The sequence below is a fragment of the Nannospalax galili genome, unplaced genomic scaffold, assembly GCF_000622305.1.
Source record: "Nannospalax galili isolate Female #2095 unplaced genomic scaffold, S.galili_v1.0 scaffold43, whole genome shotgun sequence".
In the NCBI taxonomy this organism is placed as follows: domain Eukaryota; kingdom Metazoa; phylum Chordata; class Mammalia; order Rodentia; family Spalacidae; genus Nannospalax; species Nannospalax galili.
Window position 1 is genome coordinate 3,596,584 of NW_008353342.1, and position 21,144 is coordinate 3,617,727.

At 40.4% G+C, this 21,144-nt stretch overlaps 1 protein-coding gene and 1 non-coding gene across 2 annotated transcripts in view; both read right to left on the minus strand.

The window, feature by feature from the left end:
- Positions 1-21,144, minus strand: part of Znf438 (zinc finger protein 438) — a 199,449-nt gene that overhangs the window by 15,894 nt on the left and 162,411 nt on the right. Inside the window, exon 4 of the mRNA XM_029554776.1 lies at positions 2,969-3,052. Coding sequence (XP_029410636.1) covers positions 2,969-3,052 — 84 coding nt within the window. The remainder of the gene's footprint in view (positions 1-2,968; positions 3,053-21,144) is intronic.
- LOC115067255 lies at positions 18,805-18,937 on the minus strand. The gene has a single exon (XR_003846682.1). It is a non-coding gene; the product is annotated as a small nucleolar RNA SNORA51 (small nucleolar RNA).

The window sequence follows — 21,144 nt, forward strand, 5'->3', positions numbered from 1 at the left end:
GTTTCTTTTATTTATTTAAAACATTTATTTATTTATTTTTATTTCACGTGTATGAGTGTTTTGCCTACATGTATATAAGGGCACCAAGTACATGCAATACCTACAGAGGTCAGAAGAGGGTATTGGATCCCCTGGAACTGGAGTTATGGATAGTTGTTAGCCACCAGATAGATACTGGGAACCAAACTGTGTCCTTTACAAGAGCAGTCAGTGATCTTAAGTGGTGAGCCATCTCACAATAAGCTCAGGGAAAAATTCCTGCTATGAGCATTTTACAGATACAGATCTCCAGGCAGGTAAGCAATAGTGCTGGCATGCAAATCCTGACTGCTGGACTCCTTTCCTGCAGTATTACTAAGACACATTACAGTTGTACCTGAATAAATAATCAGCCTGACTCTTAGCATTAAGTTTTAATAGCCAAGAGTGGACCAGACTCAGGGAATTTGTTCCTTCAGATCTCTCACAGAACTCTGCCTCTGAGCTAGGCTTTACCCATACATTTATTCAACCAGTTTCTCCCATCAATTGGTGAACTACAAGCTTAGCTCTACCCTAATCAGAGAATTCTTTGATCCCCAGGCCTAAAATGTCTCATATACACAGCATCAGCTATTCTGTTTTCCAGGAGGATACCAATATGAATATGCTGTATACAGCACTTTGACATGCTAATCAAGCATACCCACCACATTCATTTACTATCTCGGGTAGAGGACAAAGTGGGGTCCTGAGGAATCAAGGTCACATGCCCAGGTCACAAGAGGGCATGGCTCAGTGAGCTTGTTTGCATTGTCAACAGTAGCTTTTGGTGAAAGGCCGAGTAAAAGTCCTTAGTCCAGAGTCATTCCTATAGTTTCCCTTCTTCAGGTGTAGTTATAGCCACTGTGGTAGTCTGAATGAGAAATGTCCCCCATATGCTCATGTGTTTGAAATCTGGTTCCAGTTGGTGGTGCTGTTTGGGGAGGTTATAAAACTTTTAGGAGCTGCAGCCTTGCTGGAAGAAGTTCTGTCACTGGGGTGGGTTTTCAGTTTATAGCCTTGCCCACTTTCAGTTTGCTCTCTGCTCCTATGTATGGATGAAGATGTGTTCTCTCAGCTTCCTGCATCTGCTGGCATGCCTGCCTTAACATTATGGGCTCCTCTGGAACTGTAAGCCAAAATAACCTCTCTGTTCCCCAAGTTAGTTTTGGTCCTGGTGTTTCATCATGGCAACAGAAAAGTAGTACACCCTCCTTTACAATCTCTGCAGAACAACTGAAAGGCTTGGGTTCTGACCGATCTGTTGCCAGTGCCTCCCTCTATCATGCACTTGAGTTTTGGTAGGGTCACTCTCTGTACCTAAATGTTGTCACTGATGAAATAGGTACAACAGCATCTAGCTACAGAGGTGGTGTCATGGTTAGATGAGAAAAATATCCCTGGAGGTGCCAGGGTGTTTCCCACCACAGTCCTTTGTTCAGAAGACCCAATGGGCTCTATTTTTTCCAAGTTTTCTGACATTTATTTTTAGTGAGGGGAAAAAAGGACACAGAACTTAAATGCTCACAATATATGGAAAGAGTTTGTAATCTTTAAGTCAGCATTTCTTTTATGGGGAGTGAGGAAAGGAAGGAGAAATTGAGCTTGCTTGTAAATAATCCAGGGAACTGATTTTCTTTAAACCCTACCTCTCCTTGTAACTCAGCTATGCCCCACATCTGATCTATCCTGTTAGATCTTATTCCCAATGGACCCCCATCTCAGTTTGTCAGTTGACTAAGTGTTAATTGGGTTAGCAATTCAGTGTGAACAGGAGCTAAAGTGTATCTGTACTTTAGAGGGCCCTGTTGTGAAGACACTCCTTGCTTTTGTTTACACACAGCAGGAAGAAAGCAACTGGCCTGGAAGGTGTTCAAAGACAGAGTTAAGACCAGATATCCAGTATGGGGTGGGGGGCTGGCATCTGGTGGGGCTTACCATGCTATGTTCACTGCCCACATTTCTGCAGGACAGTGGCAGCAGAGGAACTGTGATTCTCAGGGAAAATTGGCTAGGGGTAGGAGAACAGAGAGCTTTGATGGTACTTGTTTGTAGATTTAGTATTTTGCTGAATAAATCACTAAGAAATTGGTTTAATGGGGTAGGTGTGATGGCATAGAAAAGGCACTTGCTACACAAATATGGCCTCCTGAATTTGATCCCTGGAACCCACGTAATGGTGGAAGCAGGAAACTGACTCCACAGTTGTCCTCTGAACACTATATGTGTGCCATGACATGTGTATCCATACAGACACAATAGTAAATAGAAACTTATTTTAAGATTTGAGTATAGAAGGAAAAGTTGGGCACCAAAAGGAGAAATATAGTCCACAAAACTGAGTACATTGGATGTGTAGGTACACTGTGCAGCCAGAGGAGACAAGGGCTCTTTGTAGAATTTAAAAGTTAATATCTAAATAAGTAATGGCCATTAAAGAAAATATTTACACAGGGTGGTTCCTTAGCCTCAAGTAACTATTCTTTAGGAGAGAAGAATGTCCCAAGTGGAAAGTAAATTTAAAAAGCTTTTTCAGTTAAAATATCTTTTAGTAATTCTCACTTTCAACAAGTTTTGTGTCTCCATGTTAATTAAGCAAGCCTTTTAATTTCTTTCATCCCAAGGGCTTCAGATAAGAAACACTAAAAGCTATATGAGAAACACTTTTTGGTTTTAATTTATATTTTAAGTAGCATAGACCAAAGTAAACTCAGCACTACACGACAGTGAAACCATGTAGTTACCCACACCTACAAATGACTGAACAGCAGAACCATCTAATGAAGAGCTAACAACCTTCCAAGGATTCTATGTAAATAGGAACTTCTGCATGTTTTGGGAATTGCTAATACTGAGTCACAGATGAAATTCAGACCTCAATAACTGAACCTCAACACACAAAAGCAATAGACCATCCTCCTGATGTCCCAGCTCCTATGACAAATACCTGTGCACACTGCCTTCCCAAGGGATTCTGACATATGCTGAGTCAGCGCCTTCTCCACAGTGCTTCTGGACTGGGAACCATCTCCTGAAAAGAGATTTAGTGACTGACACAAAAGCCCAGGCAAGAAATTTTCTACCAGCTAATGAAAGTGGCCACGTCTTTAAAATCACTTTTGTTTGCTTTTGAGACAGGGTTTCATGTAGCCTAGGTTGACTTTCAAACTCACTATGTATTAGAAGATAACCTTGAACTCCTGATCTCAGGAGTCAAAATGCTTTCTTCCTATGGTACCCACCCCACTGGTCCCCACCTAAGTTCTCCCCCCAAGGGCCAAGACTACATTTTTTCTTTAAATTTGGTATTTCAGTAGTAGACGCATCACAGTAGTTAAATATCTGTGATGACTAATAACATGCCATTGGTGAGGAAAACATTTATTGCCTGCATGTGTATAAGTGCACCCCTGTCATGCAATGCTGTTGGAAGTCAGAAGAAGGCGTCAGATTCTCCTGGAACTGGAGTTACAGATGATTGTTAGCTGCCATGTGGGTGCTGGGAATTGAACCTGGGTCCATCTGCAAGAGGAGTTAGTGCTCTTAACCACTGAGTCATCTCTCCAGCCCCCTGGAAAACATTTTCTTTAGTGGGATAAACCGAAGGATAAAGTTTCAGCATCAGAAACTGAACTCAGCTGGAGCAACTTATTGGGGACTCATGCAGAAGGGTGGGAATTTCTTCCTGTTGGTCAAAACATCACTATGCAACTTAAATCATTAAGATCACAGCCTTTTAACAATACTATTTTTAAAGAGATTCTATTTTTATTCTATAATTTCAAAAGTAGGCTTATATAGAAGAGGCATTTGGGGTGTTGTATTTAAAAATAAAGTAAGGGCTGGAGATATGTAGCTTAGTGGTAAAAGCACTTGCTCAGCATGTATCAGGCCCTGGATTCAACCTATAGCACCATACAAAAGGGGGAGGGAGTGAGGGAGGAAAGAGGGAAAGAAGGAAAAAAGGGAGGGAGAGAAGGACTGAGGGAAATTCTTGCCTGTTTTATAGTATAGTTTCACTGATGCTTTATCTTCACGTCTGATTTTTCTTTAACAGTGATTTATAACATTTTTTGCTGCAAGTTTTCCCACACCTCAGCTTTTATGCCAAAAGTTCAGGATTGATAAGCACAAATGTGCAAGGTCAGGTAGCCGTGGATCTGTGGTAGAGAAGGCACTTCACTGATTGCCCTTTCCTAGCAAGGTTAAGCCTTGCCTGCTGGTTCTTTGGTCAAGGCACACGTTTCTTTAGTATAGACACTTGCTTAGGCAATACAGACAAAAGTGCCAGGCACTGACTGGCACGGAGTGAACTGGATGGGCAGAACCCCTTGGTGGGAGTGACAAGGCTGGCTGTGTCGGGGAGTCAGTGCCTACAGGTTCTGAGAGTTCATCAGACTCTGCCTGAGCTGGTACAAGGAGTCATCACCCAGATCTGAGAACTCTTTTGGCCACTTTGGATTCCTTTTCCTTTGGATTCTGTCTGGCTTCTCCTCTACCAATGTCTTTATTCTCCTTTGATGAAAACTACCAAGCTTGGCTCATGTCTTATCTACTGGCTGGGAAGATTCGAGAGCTTCTTGTACTCCTACAAGAGATGGAACAATTGTGGTCCATCTGCATTCTCCACGCCTGGTAGCCTGCTTGTCTATGTATGTGTGCATAGGTAGATACTTGGGTTCCACAGCTGGGTTCATGGCTGGTCACCCATGGGCACTCCCAATCTAGGTTAGCCCCACCACTGTCTGTCTATGGCACCTGCCCCAACTGACTCCTGTCTTGTGCTCTCCACTCCCACTGCCTGACTGGAGTTGGGGAAATTCAGCCTCCATGAACAGTGGCCAATGTTATCAGCTTGAGATTTCTGGTCTTGAAAGCTGAACCACAATCTATTCCGCTGTCCATTTGCTTGTTCTTAGACTCTAACTCCTCACTGGGGCTCACTCAGGTTTCTGTCTTCCAAGGCACACATCTCATACCTTCTCTACACTCACGGAAGTTATTTCTCTTGCCAATGACTGACACTAACCTCATGGAAAAAGGAGGTGTTACGTGGGAAGTCATTTACCATCCTTTTTTTCTACTTCGAAGTTTCCCTTCTGCCCTTAATCATGCTGCACATATGATGCTTCTTCCGGGTGGGGAGGGAGGTGAAGCACTGACAACTCATTTGTCTTAATAGAGACAACAGAGGAAAAAAAAAAGAATAACCTTAGAATTGAGGCAGGATTGCTAACCCTGTTCTGCATCTGCTCAGCAATCGGCACCGATCCGCACCATGGTGAGCTCCCAGCTTCCGGGAGGCCTGCCCTGACCGTTCTAGGAGGTGGGGCTCAGCCCCATACCATTATCAGTTGTCCTCCCTTTCTGTTTTAACTGTCTGTTACAGCACTTAGCTCTGTGCCGATATGTATTGGTCTCTTTCCACTGGAACCTAAGCTCCTTAATTAAGCAGGGCTTGTTTCATTCATTGCCAGGACCTCGGTCCCTAGATCAGTATCTGGCTGTTGTACAATAGAGTGACTAAATGAGCGAACTATGAATTCTCAACCACTTTGTCTTGCTTTTTCTTATTCTTTTGCTAAACACAAAACCATAGAAAGTGTAACAATAGTCCCTGCCTCCTACCTTCAGGAGCACCTGTTCTGTAGGTAGGGCATATACTTCCTCTCTCTAGTTATCATTTCCTCTCTACTCTTCTCTCTACATCCTCGAATCCTTAAATTCCTTTATGAAGTACTAAAATGCAACCAAGTCCGGGTCAGACTGAGTGCTTAACTTATTATATTCTAATCATCTGTGAAGCTGACCTATGTATGTGCTTTCCCCTCCATCATGCGGACATACTGAAAGAACAGATTTGGGTATGACAACTTTTTTTTTACAAGAAAAAAGAAAAAAAAAACCTTATAATATTTGTCGTCAATAATAAAAAAAATCAACTTTCAAGGGGCAACTGGTATTTTGGAAAACTTGAGTTTCTCAACTTAGATGAGCTCTGACTTATGATGGGTGCAGGTCCTAATAGACCTATTGGTAGGTTGAAAATAGTACTACATGGAAAATGCATTTATCATCATTAACCTAGCAAACATCAGAGCTTGGCAACAGCACAAGAGTACTGGTTATTACCCTTTTGTCTCATGGATAACTGGGAACTGTGGCTTGTTTCAAGAAAAAGTATCATGAGGGGTTCAAATTACTATGCAATACATGGGTGGTCTTGGAAAGAATTAAAATTAAGAATTTAAGTACATTTCTATGGAATGTAGTGCTCTCATGTTAGAGGAGCTCCAAAAGCTTCAAAGTAGAAGCATTCGAAGTTGTGGGACATACTTGAGTTTTCAAGAGACAATGGTGAGTAATGAATATGATTCTTAAAATATTATATTAATAAATATATGGAAGAACTGCATAATTTGGTGGACTAATGCTTTCCAAATGATCAATGAATGCTACCCCCAAGGACTCACCCAACTGCAAGCTAACCCAAAGTACTTTAACTATTTGTAACAAAATACAAAAAGTACATTGATGTATTCCTATTTCAACTTATAAACCTTAACAAGTTACCATCTGATGAACTTTGATGTACTATAAAATTATCTGCAAGGACTATTAAAATAGTTTCCCCCCTTCCAGCTACTATAGTACTGGATTGCCCTTAACTACTTCAATATGAACAAAATCACAGACTGTAGTCAGGATCAGATATGAGACTTAAAACTGCATTCAAGTTGGGGAGATGGTCAGTTAGTAAAGTGCTGGAAGATCTGAGTTCAGATACCTAGCATCCACATAAAAGCTGAGTGTGGGGGCTGGAGAGATGGCTCAGCAGTTAAGAGCACTGACTGCTCTTGCAGAGGACCTGGGTTTGATTCCCAGCACCCAATGGCGCCTATGAACCATCCTTAACTCCAGTTCCAGGGGAATCCGAAGACTTCTTCTGACCTTTGCAGCACTGCACGACATGGGCGCATCTACATACATGCAGGCAATCATACACATAAAATAAAAATAATAAATAAAATATTTTTAAAAAAGCTGAGTGTGGTAGAATGTGCTTGTAACTCCAGAGCTGAAGGATCAGAAAAAGATGAATCCCTCGAGTTCACTGGCCAACTAGCTTACTCTATTCAATGAGTTCCAGGTTCAGTGAAAGACCTTATCTCAAAAAACAAGATGAAAAGCAATTGAGGAATTGCATGCATATACACTCTCGTAGAATCCCAAGAGACTGTGTGTCATCTAACTCACCACTTCTCAGACTTCAGAACCCCTCTGTGCCCCTAAGTCATTGAGAACTCTGCAGAGCATTTGCTTACACGTCACCCACATGAACATGTATAACATATACACCCCACTGGATTCAATGAGCTAGACTTCAAAAATATTGCAAAAGACATACAGTAATTCCTGTCTTGCAGTTTTTGTTTTGGCAAGTAAAGTCAATTTCATTAAACTAGGTTATGTATGTTATGATGTAATGAGCTATTTTGAAATGAAGCCATAAACATGTATTTTCTGGCTTCTAATGATGGGGTAAGCACAGGGAGGTGGACCTACAGAAGCAAATGTTCTGCAGTGCTCAGTGACTTAGGGGCACAAAGGGGTTCTGAAGTCTGAGAAGTGGTGAGTTAGATGACACACAGTCTCTTTTTTGGGATTCTACGAGAGTGTGTATGGGAATAAAAAATGAAATCCAAAGTGCTCTGCTTTATGGTTAAATTTCCATTCCCATTACTTTTGTTTTATAATGGCAGAGTAATAGGAAAAATTTCGATAACACGGTAAGAAGAAATTTATTTGAATAAAATATTAAAATATCACTAATTTTCAGTATTAGAACAGATTAAATAACAAAATGCTTGGCAAGAAGCTTACAAAAATTTAATGTTTCAGAATTTATGTTGCCTAATCTGAATGGATATTCATGGAATATCTCAAATTATTTTTAATTTTATGACATTTATATTTTTCCTAACTATTAAGAAACATCATAAGACTCTGTTGGCAGTATATAATCTTTCCAAAGTTAGAGCACTGTTTTTAAAGGATTAAAATAAAACCAAAATGCATTCAAAATCATTTTAAATTAATTTATTTAAACCAAAGTGGTCATAAATCTCCCTTCTCCCCTTTCTTTCTTTGTGGAGAACAGGATGGAACTCAGAACCTGCATGCTAGGCAAGCATTTCACCATGGAGCTAGAACATAGCCTGGGCTGTATTTTCCAATGTAAGCTGGATATTGGAATTTCTGTATTTTTAAGATTTTGATATCAATTAATCTGAAGACAAGAATAATATGTTGGCTCTGTTGAAAACATTACCAGATTTATGAATTTCTAGTTTTATCATTATTACACTTTTAAAACAAAAATGCCTACCTCGTATCCTTGGCTTGCAATAACCACCTAATACCCCTGTCAAACTACTTGGCTTTTATCCCTGCTCAACTCATCATACAACCATCTGCATAAATAAAGATGCAAGCATCTGCTGTATGGCAAATGGTCTCCAGGGCAGATGTTTCCATCCTTGTGTGCATGTCGCCAGGGCTGGATACATTATTTGAACAGATGTACACAATCTCAGAGTGTTGTGTCCCACAGTGAAATATCTCCAACTGCTTTCTATCAAAGTACATAACTGCTATTTGCACCTGCATTTATGCTAATGATATAAAGCAGCAGGGGTTCTGACAAAGTAAGATGTGATGCTATGAAATACATTTACATGGTTAATTGGAATTTCTGAGAGACTATGCTGCCAAACAGCCACACTCATTACTACATGTGCAAATCAGTTGTCTGATTACCAGCCTGCTTTTTAATATAGTTACTTCAAACAATAAAAGTACTCAGAATCTGAATTTATTAATAAGAATATTTTAAAATATAGTATCTTATTCCAAAATAAAATAGCTTCCGCATATGGTCTACTTGGATAGCTTTAGGCCACCCAGGTCATTTCCACTTGGTTGTACAAGGACATATAACTAGGTGCGTGTGTTTCCCATTTGTTCTTCTGTCAACAGCATAGCACACTAATAATGCACAGTGCTATTTTGCAGAAGTTATTGCATTGGAAAGTCTTCATTTCCAGCATTAAAGAGTTAACTAAAACCAGCTTGAAAATGTCAATTTGTACTTGGTCTGTAACATAGAATGGCACCAAACTCCAAGAGCAGCATTTATACCACTTGCTAGGATCAAAATGTTTCCATATGAATTTCACATATTTAGAAACAATGTTTTGTTAATACAGACGAATGATTTTTTTTTCCCAGTAAGGAGGTCATAAAGCAGTGTTAACTGTTAACCACTAAAGGAGAAGTATAGAATTACAGTTGTTCTCCCTATTACCATGTATCCTACGTGAAGAAGGCTGGAGAGCCAGATCAGGTAGAGTGGTAGTTAAAAAACTTTACTAAGTTACAGTGTTGTGGTTACTTTTATAGATGTATATACTACATTACCAAATTGAAATTTAAAATATCCTTATTTTCAAACTTGTGGGCATGTGTGCGCACGTGTGCGCACGTGTGTGTGTGTGTGTGTGTGTGTGTGTGTGTGTGTGTGTGACAAACTTAGGTGGGTGTGTATGCACATGTGGATGCCATAGGAACACATTGGGCATCTTCCTCCATTTTTCTCTATCTTATTTTCCAAGACAGGACCTCTCACTGAGCTTGAAGTTCACCATTTCTGTTAATTTGTTAGACAGAGAGTTGCAGAGATTCTCCTGCCTCCAAACACCACTGCTGGGGTTTCAGATGTATATGGCCATACCTGGCGTTTGAAAATGCTGAGGATTTGAACTCAGGGTCTCTTATTGGCCTGGAGCAATCTAAGGAGGCTACACTGGCTGACCAGTGAGTTCCAGGGATCTGTCCATCTCTACCTTCACAGTGCTGGCATTACAAGTGCATACCACCACACCTGGCTTATTATTTTATAAATATATTTTTAAAGCATGGGTTCTGGGGATCGAACTCTAGTCCTCATACACCTACTAAGCCATCCTCCCCCCCTCAAATAATTTTTATTATGCAATTTATCTTGAGATTTCTACTATGATTTAAAGGAATTTACAAGGAGCATTCCCATACAGTTTATTTTCATTATTTAAAGATTTTGTATGCAAATTTGCCTGCATGGGATGCTATTTGTAACCCCAGATTTCGTGGTCATTCACAGACATGTGCAAAGAGCAGGGAAAAATCTGAGCCACCTGACATGCACCATTCTCAGCTGAGGTCACGCAAGTGGATGTTTTGCCCTCCTGTTTCAGCTTTTATGCTATAAATAAAAGTCCTTTTCATGGTCTATTTAGCACCATGTTTTCCACATTTTGTGATTTTTTTTTTTTGGCGATATCACTATTTAGAATGACCCTCAAGCACAGAACTGAGGTGCTGCCTAGTGTTCCTAAGCACGAGAAGGCTGTGGCATGCCTTATGGAGAAAGTATGTGTAATAGATATGCCTTTGCTCAAGGCACACATTATACTGGGTCTGTGAGTTCAGTGTTAATGAATCAACTATATTAAAGTAGGCATCTTTAAACAGAAACACACAAAACCAAATTGTATATTGATTGCTGTGACCAGAGGCCCACAGGAAGTTAACTTCATCTGTCTCCCAGGAGTGGTGGTCCAGTGTAGGTCTAGTGCAGTGTTCCAGAGATTTCAGAGTACCATGACTACAAATAATAGAACTTAGGTATTACATGGCAAGGATTATTCTCCTCCCTGAAGAGAGGAAGGGATGGAGGACTGCTGAGTTAGCCAAGGTCACAGAGCGTAGGTAGAGTGGAAGCAATGGACTCAGTTTTATTTCACTACACTGAGGAGAGGGAGAGAAGGAGGAGGAAAAGAAAACCTAGAAAGGAGGCTTAAGAAAACAACTTTTGTCCCATGTGTGGCAATGTCTGGTTACCTAACAAGACAAGCAACTACTTTTAGGTTGAATTCTCCTACTGGACAAACAGCCAGAGTTACTAACAAGAGCAGCTGGGGCAAAGCACAGCCCACTTTGAGTTTGCTTTCCTGGCTTTCTCCTCAATCGGTGCCTCTTTGAAAGCAGTAAATATTTGTTAAAAGAGCATTTGCTTCCGTCGACCTTAGAACTCTAGCTTGGTGTTTCATTAAAAAACAAAGATCGAAACATTTTCACAAAATTCGATATGATTTATAAACATGAGTGCTTAAAACATCAAAGACATAATCTAGCAACCTATTTCATGCCAGTGTACTTTTAACCCTGCTAAAGATAAAAAATTCATCAAGAATTTTTTTATAAACAGTCCAAGATAACTAAGATATTTTTCTTCAAACTTTAAAAAAGACACAAATATTAAGAAGTTACTCTGTTTTTTAAATTCTAAAATACTATGTTTACTAATACCAAATTGTTTATAAGATATAAGTATATATTTTTGTCTCTAAGATATAGAACATATGTTTTTGGCAGTATCACGGCATTTAATCAGCTAACTAAGAAAAGGTCTTACTTTGTATTCCTGGCTGGCCTAGAATTCACTACCTAGTTTACTGGCTGTCCTCCTGCCTCACCCTCCCAAGGGCTGAGATTACAGATGTGAATGACCACACCTGGCTATTATTTTAAAAAAAATTTTTTTTAATTGCCTATGTGGGTCAGAGGTTGATGTTGAGTGTCTTCCCCAATCATACTCCGCCATTTTTAGAGATGGGGGTCTTTTACTGAACTCAGCACTTCCTGATTTGGCTAGAATGGCTGGTCAGGGAGTCCCAGAGATCCTGCATTTCTACCTCCCCAATGCTGGGATTACAGGCACTGGCTGTTCCCAGCGCTGGGATTACAGGCACTGGCTGTTCCCAACGCTGGGATTACAGGCACTGGCTCTTCCCAACGCTGGGATTACAGGCACTGGCTGTTCCCAACGCTGGGATTACAGGCACTGGCTGCTCCCAATGCTGAGATTATAGGCACTGGCTGCTGAGCTAACTTTTTTTCACACAGGTGCTAGGAACTCAAGTCCCTATATATGCACAGCAGGCACTTTACCAACTGAGCCATCTTCCTAGGCCCTTAAAAAAAGATCCACATGGGCTGGAGAGATGGCTCACTAGTTAACATCATTGCCTGCTCTTGCAGAGAATGAGGGTTTGAGTCCCAGCACCCACAAGGTGGCTAACAACAGCCCATAACTCCAGTTCCAGGAGATTGACACCCTCTTCTGACCTCCGCAGGCACTGCACAACATGGATGCACAACATGCAGGCAATACACTCATATACATTAAAAAAAGGGGGGGGGCTGGAGAGATGGCTCAGCAGAGGACCGGGGTTTGAATCCCAACACCCGCATGGCAGCTAACAACTGTCTGTAACTCTAGTCCCAGGGGATCCGACAGCCTCTTCTGACCTCCGCAGGTATTGCACGACACGGGTGCACTGACCTACATGCAGGCAATACATGCATACATTAAAAAAAAAAAAAAAAGAATCCACAGGAGTACACAAGATACACAGTCATGGCTGTGGCCCTGTAGTTGGACAGTATACAAAATGAAGCAGGACAGCACATGCTCAGCTAAAAGCGGTCCTGAAGGAGACTGTTTCCCATGTCTACTTCTGCTCATTGGGCAGAAAGAGCACCCACAGTGGGAAAACTACATTTAGGTAAATCCAATGTTAGGGCAGAGTTCAGGCAAGTGGTAGAAGTCTGTACAGGAAGAGCTTTCTACCTGCAGCAGCCTTGCCTTGAAAACTGCAAAACCAAATCATGAAATTGGCTAATGACTGAATTCCTGGTGATTCCCATAAGACAGAGAGTCTCAGGTGGATAAAAATGAAGAGTCTTTGTCACCCAGGAGCAGTAGAACTTCAAATTCCTCCTGCCCTACCCAGAGCTCAGACTTGGAGAAACAGAGACTACCCCTGACAGACAGCTATTTGGCAATGCTGCTTACATTTGTGTAGACAGAAAATAAAAGTGAATAAATGCACTTGCGTTTTCTCTTCTCCCGACCCACAGCCTGTCTCCCTCCCTCCCTGTATTGCCTAACAGTCCAGGTCCTGTCTGACTCACTCTACAACCACGAGAGCATACAGTTCTTGGTAGAGTCACCTTGACTGTCATTTAACTGGCCGAGCATATAAACTTGTTAGATGATAGTGTGCTGGTGGGATATTTTAAGTCCCACAACTCTGTTAGTGATACACTATTTGAATTACATACAGAAATAGGTATTTATAAGTCTCAAATTCCAAAGTTCCATAGTTATAAACAGCCATCAATGGTTTGTTAAATCAGTCAATTAATATTTACCTAATAAATGGCATATACTCAGTTACGTTCTAATGTCTCATAAAATGTATTTAATGACAGGAATATAAACAGAATCATAATAAATGAATCTGATTTTTTTTGCTAAAATATTAGTATTATCCAGGGTATGTAGGAAGCATTTGAACAAATGAGTAAAGTTAATGAAAAACTGGGCAATTCTTAGGTCTCAATTACTCATATATACTGCATTTCTTTATTAGAGTAATTTCTCATAATAAAATTTTTGTCTACACTGATTTAAATGGAATTTAGGAATTCAAATATATAATTAAGTATTGATAGGGAAGAAAAAGGGGATTATCTACTTTGTAAGTTGATATGGCGATGCTGGAGATGAATAGTGAATTTTGGACTGTGATCTTGTAAGCGGCTTCCTGGTGATCCTGGCAAAAGTTCCTCACTTCCCTGAGCCTTTAAAATAAAGATTACATGAAGCTTACTATTAGACCTAACTAAATAAGGATGGAAAGCTGTAGTAGAGTGACTGTCAGATCAATGCACTTGACTACCCATTTTCTTTTAGCTGTTATCTCTATCAATTTTCAGGTTTGCAGCTTAAGCATCTTGAGTCCCTCATTGGAAATTACTAGGGACAGTAAATCTTAGAGGAGGCTCATCTGGAGGCCATATCAATGCTGGTAACCAAGCTTATAACAGCCCAGAGACAGCACAGAAACAGAACAAAACTCTAGGCTAGGCAAAGCAGGCAAAAGGTGGGAGGGGTGGCAGCTGTACCTCCCCTGATTAGCTAAAGCCAAGCAACTCTGCTTAGTGACTGCTCATAAAGACTTGTAACACCTTAGAGCTAAAAAGGAATGTCTAACAATTCTGGACTTTCTAACAGGGAAACTGAGGCTTATGGGCAAAATGACTTGTCTGAGGTCCATAGATCAGGGAGGGGGTGTCTTTCTTTAACTCAATTATGCCATCCTTGCTTCCTCAGTTAAAGAGGTAACACTAGTTAAGACATTGAATTTCAAATCCCTCCATCTGCTACTAGCCACTCCAAAGAATACACAGCAGAGCACGCAGACTCAGGTTCTTCATTTGTACTTAGGACTGGCTCCCTCTCCCATTCTCATGTTTTTTCCTTGCCTTAGTGTTGAGAGCTTGGATTCTGTGTGCATCTCAACGGCACTTATTCTCCTATTGGCCCAATACTAGATGACATCCCAAGATATGTGGTCTGCTCCTGGCTTGCCTGCCATTGGTCCTCTAGAATTATGCTTGGCCTTCTAAGACAACTAGGTATCCCAAGTAGGAAGCAGCCTCGTGTTCAGCTCATTGACCAACCACCAAGATGGAGGAAACTCCTTGTTAACAATTATAAAGAGTACAGAGACTATCATCTTAAGAGCCTATTTGGCAAGTAATATGCTGGGTGATGTATATAAATTAGCTCCTTTAGTCTCCATATATCCTACAGGGTGGGATTTACTATCTTCATTTTACAGATTTATAGATAAGGATGCTGATGTCACATGATATACTCAAGATTATACCATTAAGTGGTAAAACTGAATTACAAAACCAGCCTCCCTGCTTTTTAAGACTTAAGATACTATCTTTTTATGGGTGGAGAGATCAGAGTGTTTGTTCTGTTTATCTTAAGGATTCTTTATAGCAAATTCCTTTTGCCAAAATCTACCCCCATACTAAGATTGTGCAATTTTACATGATACAAAGATAATATCTTTTCTCATAATCATGCCAAAAATTTCTTTTCTGTCCCAGTACAGGGCAAAGGAAATAACAGATCAGAGTATACCCTTTACAGAGGAACAATATAATTATTCTTTATCAATGAATCTATTTCTGCATGTAAGCTGTCTTTTTTCTGAAAGTTCCAGAAGCTTCTGTTAAAGAAAAAAATATTAAATCATGTTATCATCCAGATATGGCATTGCATACCTGTAATGTTTACTAAGGAAGCTGATGTGGGACAATTCTAAGTTTAAGGCCAGAATAGGCAACATAATCTCAAAAAAAAAAAGATATATAGTTTTTATAAGTTGTGTGGAGGTGAATTAATTTTTCTTACTGGTTTCTTTTAGAATGGGTATGAAGACAGGTCAAGATCATATGAGCAAATATCCTCTCTCCCTAATGTGTGTCTTCATGTGTATGACTATGAATATAAATATACATATATAATGTATGAATGTAATACTCATTAAGATACCTGTGCCATTCTGCTTCAGTGAAGCCACATCCATAATTCCACTGAATCTATTAGCTCCAGTTAATGGGCAGCTGGTGGGCTGGGCTCTTAGTTCTGCGTGGAATGAGGCAGTCTGCTCTTGAAGCCTATTAGCCCAGGAAAGAAGACACATCCTTACCAAACATCCTGGCAACTCAGGAATCCCCATTCACTAGGTTAATTCACCAAAGGAAACCAACTTTTATCTGTAATCACAGTTTTTGTTTTTAATTTTATGTAATATATCATCTTACAAGTGGACAGTACAGGCCGTACCATGCACATTGTCCTCCTCTGTAGCACAGCTAGTCTTACCTTGATCTTTTGGTGGTACTGATGAGGAATTTTGCATTATGATGTATGTGACTTGAACAGCAACTTTCCTAAAACTAAGCATGCACACAGAATATTTAGAAAATAATTGAGGTATCATGTATACAGTAAAATATAAATCATAAGCTCTTTTGAAAAGTCTGCTTGTAATTAAATGAGTGATAAAAATGGGCTGAGTGATGAGTAATTGCTGCTTGTGCTTTCTCCTCATTTTTTTCATAGCAAAACTTGGCCAAATACCCTAAACTGAACTTGCAGGTATGTGGTGCTATGTATGACAGCCTTGCTAGCAAGACTTGGCCGAATACCCTGAACTGAACTTGCAGGTATGTGGTGCTGTGTGTGAGAGCCTAGGTGCACCATGCTTCCACAGTCATGCAAAAGTAAACAAAGTTAGTCCCTGAAAATTTCCTGCCTAGCAATTATAATATATATATATATATATATCCTGTTCAAGAAATAATTACTAAAATATAAATCATAAGCTGCAAGAACATAATTCCTATATATTCATTTGATAAAATCAATGTGAAATGTAATTATGAAGACCACGCAGAAGCATAAGAAACGCTGACCCAATCACACTAAATCACACACTAGGAGAGTAAAACACATGGTGGTAATGGTCATAGGTCTGTCTCTATTTTGCTTACTCATGGAATTATATGTGTCTTCCTTCCATTTTAGCAATTTTCCAACCTGTCTATATACTGTGGGGTTCCTCAGTATTCATGGGGCTTGGTACTGGGAACCCCATGGATATCAAAAGTCAAGGATGCTCACCTATATACAATGGTGTGCTATTTGCATATAACCTATATCCATTCTCTTGCATTCTATCATTTCTAGATTTGTATAATACTTTGTACAATGCAAATGCTATATAATTAGTCATTTGAATGTCAGTGTGCCGAACCTGAGGCCCATTGTCAGCTATGAATGTGGCTTAACATATTTGTAGATGACAGCATCAGGTTACAATGTCAAAAGTTTGGACACCCCTACTTGTTTAGGGAATAATGGCAATTAAAAAGTCACTATATGTTCTGTGCAGATGGAACCTTTAATTAATTATCTAACTAATTAATTACTATATGTGTATGTATATATATATATATATATGTATATATATATTTTTAGACAGGATCTCACTCTGTAGTCCAGCCTGGCCTGGAACTCACAGTAATCTCCTTGCTTCAGTCTCTCAAGTACTGTTATTGAAGGCATGAACCACCATGCTCAGTTACAGTTTTGAAACATGGTGGTCATGATACATGCCTGTAATCCCAGTACTCTAGATGTTGAAGCAAGAGGATGAGGAGTTGAAAGCCAGTCTCATTTGTACAGCAAGTTCAGGATCAGCTTGGACTATGTGAGACCCTGTCTCAAACAAAGCAAAACAACAAAGCACAACACAACACAAACATGTATTTTTGACCCATGGCTGGTTGAGTCTGTAGAATACACAGATATGGAAAGGCAACTTCATTCAAAGATTTTAAAAAAGATAATTAAGACCTCAAAAAATCAGCTAAGAGTTTTATAAGCTTTTAAGCATAGACATATTTCTAAGTAAGATACCACCAACAAAAACCATTAAAGGAAAGATGTGATGAATTTTTTCACATTTTTTAAACAAGGAAATTAGGTAAAACTAAAAGGCATAATTTTCTTCTGGCAAAATTTGTCCTTCTGCATAAAAAACAAAATAAGGATAAAATATATAACAAATGTTTCCAAGACACTGGAAATTAGTTCATAAAAACTGACCCTGAGGGCTGGAGAGATAGCTCAGCAGTTAAGAACACTCACTGCTCTTACAGAGGACCCAAGTTAGATTCCCAGCACCCACATAGTGGCTAACCCAAGTTCCAGGGAATCTAATACCCTCTTCTGACCTCCGTGGGCATTGCAGGACATAGGTGCACTTACATCCATGCACGCAATACATTAATAGACACAGAAAAGAAATGAATAAAATATTAAAAAACAACTGACCCTGAAAGACAGAAAACAACTAAGGTGAGCTGAGTAACTATGCTGCCATGAGGAAGTGGCCCAGCTTCTAGAGCAATGAGGAGAGATAGCTAGATGGAGAGAGAGTCCCCATTATGTCTCTCCCTCTTTATAATTATCAGAACATACAGGAGTGGAAACTCCCTTGGCAGTTTGTATAGTACCTTCTGATACTATGGGAGCTAGTCTTCAGGGAGGGGGCTTCCAGACCAGTTCCAATTCAATTGCTCCAAGTCCTGTGTCCAAAGTATGTCCTGTCTTTGCAATAGGGCCTTACCTTCAAGTTCTGTGAGTCAATCAAGGGCTGTGGCAATAGCCTGTGTTATTTTGGAAGTCTCTTGGACTATCCTGACCACAACTTGAAGGGAGGTTTTCCCTGCCTGGCACTGTGATTTTTGTTATATAGCCTTCTGCTATACACATGAACACACACACACACACACACATACACACACACACACACACACACGAGTGTACATGTATTTTTCAGTAGGCTTTTGAACTAATACATTTTCTCTATTTTTTCATACAACCTAAGTGTTATTTATCTCTCCTCCCCTTCCCCCCCCGTATAACCCTCCCTGTTCCCTCCCCAGTTAAAGTATCCCCTGTTTTCCCCATTTTCCCCTTGGATAGCACCTGTCTCCTACTATCCCCCTCTCTCAAGCTCCTTCTTCCCCTTTAGTCATGGTTCGTTTCCACTTTCCTTACTCCTGCAGTTACATCAAGAGATATACTCACATCTAGGATTTGGAGCTAAGATCCACAAATGAGAAAGAACATGTGCCGCTTGTTTTTCTGAGTCTGTGTGACTTCACTTAGTATAACAGTTTCTATTTCTACCCATTTACCTGACAATTTTTTTCTTTTCTCTTTCTTTTTCTGTTTTTTCTTTTCCATGTCTCCCCGTTCACAATACAGACCAGGCACAGTGGCCTGAGCTGAGGTGTACATGGGGCGGGTTTGCTCTGCCTCCTCTTTCTATACAGTCAGTATAAAAACACAGCCTGTGGTAAGCACCAGGAGGCCTTTTTTTTTTCTTCTTTACTTATGAGTAGAGCTTCACTATGTAAATGTATCATATTTTCATTGGCCATTCATTTGTTGAGGGACATTTATGTTATTTCAGTTTCCTAGCTATTGTGAAAAGAGCAGCAACAAACATGGTCATGGATCCTAGAGAAAACACCTATTCTTGTCATACTCCTAGACCAACATAATTTCTTACTATATTCTAAATATGTATCCATATATTTACCTACAAGTGTACCTCTCCATATGCATCAAAGAAGCTTCTTTTTGCAACAGATGGAAACAAAGTTCCATAACTGGTCAAATGCAGGGAATAAGTGACTGTGAGGTGCCCAGCCCTAAGTGACACATCTTCAATGCAACCTGTACACCTAAGGCTCAGGTAACAGAGTGGAACGGGGTGGAGGGGGATTACTAATGTATCTCTCCAGCCTCACCAGTGATGCTTCCTCATGCAAGAGATGATGATTAACACAGAAACCCACAACTAGCCAAAATGCAGAGAATAAGAGATGGCAGAGAACTTACCCCTGAATAGGGTACCTATATTAAACCTCTGCCAGCCAAGGCTCAGGAACCATTGCAGAAGGGATAGAACTATTGTAAGAACCAGAGGTGGTTGACAATCATAATGAAAATTTTTTTCAGTGTAGCCCCAAAATTACTCATTCCTCCAAAAAGGGTAAGCCAGTCAGGGGCAAGACGAGGAGCAAAAAGGGGTGGAGCCTGCTGTTATATGGAGAGTTAACCTAGCCATTTTGGAAACTTGGGGAGCGAGGCATGCAGCCAAACAGTAGGGGTGAGAATGACAGCCCGGCAAACGCCCTGCCTGTCTTGCAGGCTCTGCAGTGCAAGATGAGGCAAACCATGGGGTGAGACAGCGTGTGGGCGCAGCACACGAACGCAGATGGGGACTATGGGCAGGCTTGAATGGCACATGGGTTATGGGAAGTCATTTCGTGTAAGTCACCCCCACTCTCCAGTGTCATATAAAATGGTACAAAACCCAAACTAAAAATGTCTTATGCTAGTCTGTGAGCCCTGGGGCCTCGGAGGGTATGCACATGAGCCTCCCAAGAAGGGAAAAGGGAAAAAAAATAGTGCAACAAATTGGCGCAGCCAGCAGGATGGCACTGGAAATGACAAACTATGGGAGTTGAGGAAAAGCAAGGGGGCTAGTGGCAACGGTGATGTGGATCACACAGTGGATCATGAAATATGCAATTAGAATGACACAGGCCTCGCAGACACAGAAGGAATCAAAGGGAAAAACCCCAGGGCCATGGCTGTGTTGCAAATGGGGAAATAGCTCAACTGCTGAAAAAAAAAAAAGGAGTCTGTTGCCACATGGATCTGAAAACTTAAAGATTATAGAGAGCCTGAAAAAAACTCTTAGGAGCAAAAGAACCCAAAGAGAGAGGCATGGCCACTTTGCATAATAAATGATGTGCCCAAGGCTGAGGAAGCCGAAAAGGCCATGGAGGTCCTGGCAGATCCAGTTTCAGCCTCAGAGCTTAAGAGAGAGAGAAAAAACAATGAGACATTTAAATCTGTGTAAGGTTAGGGGAACACTGATCCAAGAACCCAGGAAAAAAGACAGATAGTAATAAGAAAAGAAACGACCTAAAAATAAAAGTAGCTAAAGCTGCCCATCAGATTCAACCTTTGATACAAAAAGAGAAAAAAGCTAACAGTAGCTAGGAAATACTCCACACTGGAGCTGTTAAAACTAGGAAAGACTTACAAACAAGCAATCAAAGAGCCCCTCACCACATGGCTCGTGAGGGTATGGGACATGGGAGCAAAAATTGTGAGTCTAAATTCTTCCAAATCTTCACAGCTGAGTTATATAATCACCCATCTGTCTTTGTGACATAGGCTGTTCAACCTAAGCCAATGCAGGGGGGAGCAGTCCTTAATGGGATGGCTGGTGCAAGGCATTAAAGATACATGGTCACCACCAAGGGAAACTACCATGATTAACAGAGGCTGGAGAACTATAAAGGATGGACAGGCATTACTGAGAGAACTAGTTATGAGAAAAGCAATATAGGATGCTGTTAGGGAAAGAGGAATTTACTGCTTGTTTGAATGCACTGCTTGTCTGAATTTACTGCTTGAATTTACTTGTTTAAATTTACTGCTTGTAACCAATTAACTCAACTGGAGACACAGGCATCCGGAGATAGAGGCAAGTGCTACAG